The 9,231-nt window shown below is 29.4% G+C and overlaps 1 protein-coding gene across 2 annotated transcripts; it reads right to left on the reverse strand.

Annotated features, from left to right (window-relative positions):
- Positions 1-352: 352 nt before the first annotated feature.
- Positions 353-8,407, reverse strand: LOC145835852 (uncharacterized). 2 transcript variants are annotated; one of them, XM_082943591.1, is made up of 14 exons: positions 8,353-8,407; positions 8,030-8,140; positions 7,032-7,403; positions 6,599-6,796; positions 6,195-6,335; positions 5,399-5,843; positions 5,162-5,291; positions 4,577-4,751; positions 3,863-3,912; positions 3,172-3,282; positions 2,968-3,051; positions 2,150-2,338; positions 1,224-1,416; positions 353-947 (listed from the first exon to the last, which is right to left on the reverse strand). In XM_082943591.1, the coding sequence occupies exons 1-14, from the start codon at positions 8,375-8,377 to the stop codon at positions 811-813; spliced, it is 2,361 nt and encodes a 786-aa protein (XP_082799717.1). In that variant the 5' UTR covers positions 8,378-8,407; the 3' UTR covers positions 353-810. The 2 variants fall into 2 exon arrangements, with proteins under 2 accessions (XP_082799717.1, XP_082799716.1); XM_082943590.1 differs by having other exon boundaries at positions 5,162-5,312.
- Positions 8,408-9,231: the final 824 nt, after the last annotated feature.

Genomic DNA, 9,231 nt, shown 5'->3' on the forward strand with positions numbered 1-9,231 from the left:
ACAGTGCAGTTTAATATTTTCATGCGCTGCACTTTTCAAACATGGAAAAATAATTTTCGAAACTTAAGCTTGTTATAAAAACAGTTTTCAGTTTTAAATTTAATATTATTGACGTTTACAGAGTCAAATACCATAATGACTGTCTACTTTCAATTATTACAGTTGTTATCAAAAAACTTTCGATTTTTTTCAGTTTCTAATATTTTTCTAGCTGTCAGCTTGCCTTATTGATTTCATACATAATACTCTTAATTACGAAATCATTTTTAATAAACTTAATGCGAACAGAAATAAATAACGAATACAAAAGAAGTTTCTTGAAACTTTCAAAAAATAGCAACAATATATAAATAAGAAAAGTGAAGCAAAGTTTGCTTAATTTAGAAAAAAGAAAGAAATACACTTTGTAACTAAATATTTGCGTATTAGTCTTAAAAAAGTTTTAAGTATGCTACAAATTATTCAAGTTTAAAGACGTTTCATGTTAAACATTTAGCTAAGTTGTACAGTTAGCAATACTATACATTCTTATACATTAAACACTTATTTTTAGGTTCAAAACATAATTTACTTTCAGTTTATTTTGAGGTAATCTTTTATTAATATTACTTATGTTTACAGATTTTACAAAAAAGTAAAAAAAAGCTTTAGATAAAAATCTATGCATCGTATCAAAGTTGAAATAACAATAAAAAACTTTAATAAAAACACTAACGCTGTTTTCGAAATCAAAACTTAATTAAAAAAATTGCTTAAAACGTGAAAAAAATCCAGCATTTATATAAATAACATTATTGGTTGGTAAAATTGCTACTGAAGCTTGATAGTTGTTTTTACTTGTTCTTGTGCCTTCTGGCACGCTTTCCATATGAGCTGAGCAGTTATCTTGTTGTTCACACCTGGCTGTAGCAAGTTCGCGTTGAAAGTTGGTGTCACACTTTCAGAAACTGTTAATTGTTATTTTTTAATGTCTCGGTACAGTGAAGTAAGTAAGAACTGAGTTTATTGTCTACTGTACAAATACTTGTAAAACATTAACAAAGTTGTTAACCGTATTGGTGGACACTGTTTTTATTAATGTTTGATCAACAAATTGATCTATGCTAAACTAATATATAAAGTTGAAGATGTAGTTTTGATTTAACGAGTATAAAAATAAATAAACTTTAACTTCTTTTTAAAATACTTGTCGTAATCTTTATAGCTAAATTAAAAGTAATTACTTGTAGACAAAGGGGTGTTAGTTGAAGTTTGTATGCTTGGTACGTCGCACCTGCTGCCATTGTTCAGCAGCAACCTCGACTGGGCCGCGTTCGAAGCCACTGACCCCAAAGTAGGGAGAAGTTGGTTTGACGCAGCAGAGTTGTAAAAGGCAGACTGCTTGAAGCCCCTCGACTGAAGTGCGTTTGCCGCATACTGAAAATAAACATATTTTTACAACTTTGTCGGAAATGTTATTTTTGTCTGCAGTTCGTATTTTAAAAAGTCATTGACGTTAACATTAACTTTAAAAATTACATTTTAATGATTAATAAAGTAAAAACAACACCTTAAAAAACTATAGAAGTAGATTTTTTCGGCAGCCGCGCTTTGACCTTAATTAATTTAAATTTACATAAAAAAAAATCCTGTAACTTTAAAAGCAGCCTTTGCATAAACTATTTTGGTTCTAAAAAATCTTCTTAGAAAAATATGTTACTATTAGTCTTACTACTTATTTATAAGCTTATAGTTGATCTTACCAAATTTTATTAATAAGAAGTTTTATTAAAGGAGTATGAATCACCATTTGTTTCTTATTTGTGTCAAGTTTTACCTTTACAGTTTAAAAAACATAAAATAACATGTTTTTGATCTTGAGTGTTTGTTTTTAAATTAATTGAGTTGACTTTATAAAGATAAAAGATTAAATTTGTTTCTTTAAGATTAAAATGATTAGTAACAATTACAATATATACAGCCTTTCTTATCTTAGAAAAAAAGCATAAACTAAATAACTAAAAATTTCCGCAAAACTCAAAAGCAAGACAAATGAAATTTTCTTAAAAATAATTAATTAATATATAAGACATCTAAAAAAAAGTTTTCACACAAAAAAAAAATTGCAAAGGTTTTATTTTACTAAAACTCGAAAGTACTTGCAACTAACTTGATACAGGATTCTTTCGTTGAATTGGCTCTGCTGGAACCTGTTGATGGAGTGTCCTGCTGCTGGCTGCCTCGTCATCGGGTTGTAGGTGGTGTTCCTCATGAAGGGCGAGATGAGCGGGTTGTCCATAGAGATCCTCCTCCCCCTCCTAGACCCTCCGGCGCCGAAAACGTGGGTTCCCATGTGCACCTACATGAAAATTTTAACTAAGAAATGTTAAACTTATATGTTTAAATTTTATGTTTCGGTATCAATACTGGAAAAATACGTAAATTTCTAAAGTTGATAAATTCTCAACACATGTTTCAAACGTTTTGAGTTTTAGTTACATTGCAATGTTAACATAAAAAAGAGTGGTTTATATCACTTACTTAATATGTTTACGACTAAAATCTATGAATTTTATCTTTTAAACTCACATGATTCTTATATTAAATTACTATTAGTTTACAGTTGACCTAGGTAGATAGTAAATTTAAACAATTTAGTAAAAAAACACTCTATTGGCTTTTTTATAATTTAAAGTTTTAAAATAACTGCTAATGTTTTGTTATGGATGCAATTGTTTTTAAAAACCCGTTTAATTTTTTTTTTTACTTTACCATGTAGAACAGACAGCTCAACATATTATTAGTTTTAAAAACCTTTAATAAAATAATAACAATCATTTAGTAAAGCAAGCAAAAGTTACTACAGTACTTTTTCTTTAATGTTCGATACACTTTAAGTGAACTAGTTTTGCTTGAAGTTATATAGAACATTCAAGCAACAAAGCAACAGCTTTGCAAGACACGTGTGTTTGAAAAAAAGTATCTTACTTTCAAGTTTCCTTTTGTCGTGAACGCTCTTCCGCAGACGTTACAGGCAAACGGCTTTTCTCCCGTATGAGTTCGATTATGAATCTAAGAAATGTGTTTACAATATCACAATCTAATTTAAAATGAAACTAAAACTGCTTGATCAATCAATTATTGTTTGATTAATTTTAACTTGATTTTTTTTTGTGTTTATTTGAAACGTACTTGCAAGGAGCTTGCCGAGGAGAATTGCTTCTGGCAAACGTGGCACCAGTGTCTTGGGAACGACTTTTTAGGGTCTGGACCTGACTGAGACCCATTGGTATCTCTGTGCCTCTGATTTTGTATAATACATTAATAGGTTTATTTTTTAGTACTATTTTAGAGTATTTGGTAAAAAAAATTACACATTTTTGTATGTACTATGTTGTTTGCAGTAGGAAAATATAACTTGATATATAGTTACATAGCAGTCCTAAAATTTTGATTATTCATTTATAGCCTTTAATAAGACTTTCACATATGCTCTAAGTGTTTACGCCTGGTTAAATACTTAAGTAAAAAAGTATTTAAATTGTTTTTGAAAAACCAGAAGTATACAGCTTTTTAAACGATTTGAAATACTCTTTATCTGTTTCCACATTTAATTTTTTCAATATAAGTCTGTGTTTGTCATTTTGATAAATGTAGTATATTTTATACTTTTTAAACGTCTTTATTTAAAAATACTAAATTTAATAGACAACTTACAATTGTTAATAAAAACTTTGTAATTAATAAAAATTAATTTAACTTAAAAGACTACACTTTATGTATTTACAAACAATTTTTTACATAACATAGGCTTCAAAGTCTTTTGTTTATAATGTTTTAACAAGAAGGTAAAAACATAAAAAAATAAAAAATAAAAACTAACTTTTTCCCCAACGGAACAATTAGACTGTGTTTCATTTGATACTGGTAAGCCTGTAATTATTTGTTTGATAAGTACTTCTTGAACTAGTATAAATGGAAATACTTTTTTTGTTAAAAAACAAATTTATTTTTTTTTTTTTTATTTAATGGTAAAATTTTAAATCTCATTACATTTGTTTATTAATAATACAGTCTTTGTTTAAACAGTTTTCAAGCAACTGGTTTTTGTTGAGGTTTTTATAAATAATTATTGTCTTGTCTAGTCTGTTTGGCAATATCAAATCTTTAACTGTCTATTTTAAATGTTTTTAACGATTTAAAAGTTACTAGTCAAAGAATGTTATCCTATAAAATGAAGTAAATAATAGCTTTTGAAACTACTTTTTTACTAAACTACAACATTTTTTAGCATTTTTTACTGATTTGACTTATATTAAAGCTTAGTATAAAAATATTTTAAAAATAAAACAAATTGTCAATCTTTTTTTAGAAAGAAGTTATTGTAAAAACAGTGTTTTTTATTCAACAAATGTTGTTTTTTTTTCATATCTTCTTACTTTTTCTAAACACTTATGTTTACAATAGGTCACATAAATGAAAATTTAATTTAAAAAAAATATGCTAAACAACCTGACTAAACTTGTATTCAATTTTTTGTGAGCCATAAAAACAATTTCGTGCTATAAAAACATCAGATTTTCCCGAAAACACTCACCGGTCAGGTGCTGCGCGGAGCTCGTTTTGTCGATGATCTGGTCCAGGAGGTCGTCGCCCACGTCGGTTATGTTGTGGGTCAGAAGGTGCTGCTTCAGGTTTCCCTTCGTCGTGAAGCCTCGGTCGCAAGCAGAACATCTGAACGGCCGTTCCTTGGTGTGACTTCTGAGATGGATCTTTGAGAAAAAGTTGAAGTTAGCGTAATAACAGTAAGTAACTACATGCATTTTAAGTCATAAAAGCTGACTTTTACCATGGATTTGTTTTTAGTTAATTTGAAAAATAATTAAAGATAAACTTTATTTTTAGATAACATTTTTGTTATTATAAAAGGTTGGACAGCAGTTTTTGTTTGCTTAGAAAATTCACAATTAAAAATGTACTTTTCAGTTTAGTAGACAACTAATAATTAGTTAAAATTCGAAAGTTAAGCTACTTATATAGTTTTAGTTAAATTGCACATAGTTTGCGTAAAAGAATTATTAATTATAAACTAGTGCTTGAGTTGACCAAATACAAAAAATTCAGATTTGATTTTATTAGTCATAACTTATTGAAATTTATATAATAAATTAAATACACTTACATCCAAGGCACTTTGGCACGAAAAAGGTTTGCTGCAAATATCACATGAGACAGTGCTCTTCAATAACTTTGCTTCTTCGTTAGGTTGCCCAGAGGTTGGCTGAAAGCTTAATTTTTGAGTCGGTAAGAGTCTGTCGTGGTTCATTAATGAACTGTTAATAAAAAATCACCATTATAAAGTATTATTCAACAGAAAAATAGTTATTATGCATAAAACACTTCTTTCAACAAATCTCACCTGTTTGAAGCCAATTGGGCGAGAGCAGTCAATGAGTTGGAAGCAAGAAAGGAAGGTGTAATGGAGGAGGATCTGCTGTTTTTGCCATCGTCCGACTTTACTTCAGTGATGTTTTCCGATTGATCGTTCGCGGCATCGCAGGAGCTCGACCTCGACAGATCAAGAATCTTTTGATTGAAGTCTGAAGATATTTTTGAGTTGTCGTCTGAAAAAGCTATTTTTGGTAACGGCGAGAGTTTTCCGGCTGTTGTCGATTTTCGAACGCTTTCGGCTGTGACTTTATTTTTATTGCTGGTGCTGACTACTTGAAGCGTCTGCTGGTTTTTTTCTTTCGCAACATCAAATTCATGCTCAGACGCTCGTGAAGGACTTCTTAATTGACGGCTAACATTTTTGACAGGAAGAAAGTCGTTAGAAGCAATTTGTTGATTCCTCTGTGACGACACTGTGCGCAAACGAATAATGAAAATAATCAGAGATAAGCGTTTGGTAATCAGTTTCAAAACTGTAAGCTATAAAGTTATTAACGATCGATTAGCCATGGCTTTATTTTTGCACTGGCTTAATCAAGCGGATGCTTCTACTAATGGTAATGTGGTAAAGAAAGCGATTACTTTAAAAGGTACCTAATTAAGAGTATAAACAGCTTGTTGGTTTTGTTGCTTTAAGTTAATGTTATAAAGCAAAATTAAGCTCGCGGAATAATGCTTGTGGTTATGAGGTAAACATGCGACTTTTTAAGCTTAAAGTTGTGCTATTACAATAAATTGATTTTTTTAATGAATCGTATTCTAACTTGTTTTGTGGTTTTCTTGAAAAGCCGAATTTTCAGAAGTGCTTTTAAGTCTTTGACTTCCATTTCTTTCTTTTTCTGGGTAGAAACTTGATGAGCATGTGGTTGGAATTAAGCGTCTAAAGTTCAACTCTTCCTTAGTTTCTGCATCAATGGATTTGTTTTACAATTTTTTTTTTAAATTTTAATCCTAGTTTTTAAAGTTTATGGCAAAATTATATTCCAAATTATAAAACAAAAAATAAAGCTTGTTTAAGGTTTTTAAAACAGTTTCAAATTAAAAAATAAAAATGATTAATTTATGAATGAGACAAATATTTTTTTTTTTTTAAATATGCAAAAGGTCGAATTTTAAAAGCTCAAATTAAAGAACTAAGAAACAAAAGTTTATATAAGTGTCTACTTACGATTACAAGAATTGTTTATATTCTTCAAAGAGCTACTGTTAACATCGAAGGAACCGTTTGTTCTTTTTATAGACTCGTTTTTCTCAAACGTGAGGCTTTGAAAACGCTCTGAACGCTTTTCTTCCGATGTTATAGAATCTTCATTTTTCTCAAGCTCATTTGCTGCTGGTTGGTTGTACTGGTTGTTTAGCATCATTCCTATAAAATATGTTGAATTAAATTGTTATTTCAACTTGGTATAAACTTGTTTTATTTAAAAAACTAGAAATTATTACCACTTAAAATTTATTTTACTTTTTTTTACTAATTAGTTTAAACAGTATAAACAACGCACTTTTTTTTTCACGGAAATTTTTTTTTTGTATTTAAACCAAGTTATAACAAGTTTGTTTTCTACTATAAGTTATTAAAGTAAAAATTAACAACAACTGACCTGTATGGTTTTTGCCGTTCTTCGACGCGTTGATTATCCACTCTTGCAGCGGTCCGGCCAACCCTTTCTCGCCCTGAACCAGCAGCCCGTTGCCAAATTTAGACAGGTGGCTCACTATGGGCTGGACTTTCTGCTGCTGGAAGCCCGGATGTTGTGAGTTGAGCATGGAGTACATCTGCAGGCTCATGTACTGTATCCTCTGGTAATTGTACAGGTTGTGGTTGTGCAGCAGTCGTACCTGGTCCTGCAGGTCTGTCACGGTCTGTTGCAGCTGCTGCAGGTTGTCTGGCGTTTTCCCGCGCTTTTCGTCGCCTCTGCGCGCTGCTATGCGCTGCTCCGGCGTCGACGTTTCCTTGCTGCCACTTTCGAACGCTAAAATTTGAAAATGGCTGATAGCGCTTACGGTATTTGTTTTTATAGAAGTTTTGTTTTTGACTTGTTAAGTTGAAAAAGTACAAGATTAGTCATTAACATTGAAAGCTTGCGAATAAGTTAGACAAAACAGTTGTTTTGCAAATACTTTAGTTATCACGGTGGCAAAGCTGTTTGTTTTTTATGTGAATTTTTATTCGTCTAGCCTTAAAGTTACACGAAAAAAACAATAACTTTTTTTTACATTTCTAAAACATGAAAATATTGTTTATTTTATTTTTATAAATCTTTTGTTCTTAAGTTTATGTTATGTTATCTATAAACTAGTATACAACTATAATGCTTTTTCCATACAAAATAGTTTTCTTAATTTTTTAAAAAGTTTCACAATTAGTCCACAATTAGCTTAAGAACAGTTCTGGAATAAAGAGGAAGTTCATTAGTTACAGCTTAGTAGACAATTACAAATTAAGTAATGACAAAATGGCTTAACTAGAAGCAGCAGTAAACTTAATATTTTACGAGAGTTCTAAGTAAACAAGCAAGTTATTGGCTAATTATAAAAAAAAATGGTTTAAAGAAGCACAAGTTCAGTTTAGTAAGTTTACTTGTTTTTATAAACTCACTGTTTGTTGTAAGTTCTGAATCTGAATAGCATTTGACAACTGCATAATCCTTCCGGTCATAATCCATTGAATTTTCCGAACTTTCCTTCTTTTTATGGGACACGCTGCCGTCTGGTTTTGTTTGTATAACTTTAAAAGGTGTAAAGTATTTGAATATAATTTTAAATAGAAAATGTAGAAACATAATTTTATTTGTTGTAATCTAAAGTCTTGTTTTAAATATTGACCAAGTTATTGGTAAAACTAGTGTTTCTAAAACCACTCTAGTTTATTTAAAAACTAATAATGTTTGTTTATAGTAGAATTTAAAAAAAGTGACTTACTTTCAGAAATACAGCCCCGTTTCATTTCTTTTAGAGTTTATTATTTATTATTACCTAAAACATATGTGATAGTATGTAATAAATATTTTTTACTTAACATAAAACTGTTCAAAGAAATTACTGAAATTTATAAATATAATTAACGTTTTGTTATTAGTATTTCAACAGTATAAACAACTTAAAGTAGTAAACTTACCTATATTGTGATAACATATGATGACCTTAAAAATAGTTCAACACAAGTTCATTTAGAATTACTTTTTAACCTATTTTTATGTTCAAGAATCATAGCCAAAAAGTGATTGATATGTATATGAATATTTTTTACTTTACATATAACTTTTCAAAGAAACTACCGAAATTTAAAAACATAATGAATGTTTTGTTATTGTAATTTTAACAATATGAACAATTTAAAGTAGTAAACTAATCTACATTGTGCTAACATATGTTGACCTTAAAAAAATTTCAATACAAGTTCATTTAAACAAATTTTAGCATATTATATTACTGAAGAATCATAGCCAAAAAGAATAAACTAGTAACTATTTAAAAATTGTAGGCTTATTTAACTTCTATATGAAAAGCTTTATCGAAGTAAGTGTTTTGTTAAAAAAAAAAATTTATAAAAATGGTAGCAACTTTTAAACAAACACTATTTCATTAAATTATTATTCTTAGTACACTCAAAAAAAAACTTAATTGTTTTACTGAAACAGTTCACTAACTAAAAACAGCAAAGCCTGACTTTATTGAAAGTTGTTGTTAAACAAAGTCACAACACCAGTAAGCCAAATTGAAAAAAAAAATAAACGGTCAAAGCCCAATTTTGTGTCAAAAAATCATCTCTTTATCACTATTATTACACGCCGCATAAAC

The sequence above is a fragment of the Thalia democratica genome, chromosome 5 (genome assembly GCF_965202585.1).
Source record: "Thalia democratica chromosome 5, ktThaDemo2.hap1.1, whole genome shotgun sequence".
Lineage (NCBI taxonomy): Eukaryota > Metazoa > Chordata > Thaliacea > Salpida > Salpidae > Thalia > Thalia democratica.

Excerpts from the sequence above, each read along its gene's own strand:
- LOC145835852 (XM_082943590.1), bottom strand. The coding sequence starts at position 8,377 with ATGAAACGGGGCTGTATTTCTGAAA. Across the intron at positions 7,404-8,029 it reads TTCAGAACTTACAACAAACA|CGTTCGAAAGTGGCAGCAAG; the intron begins GTGAGTTTATAA and ends TTCAAATTTTAG. Across the intron at positions 3,283-3,862 it reads ATTGTTCCGTTGGGGAAAAA|AGGCACAGAGATACCAATGG; the intron begins GTTAGTTTTTAT and ends ATACAAAATCAG.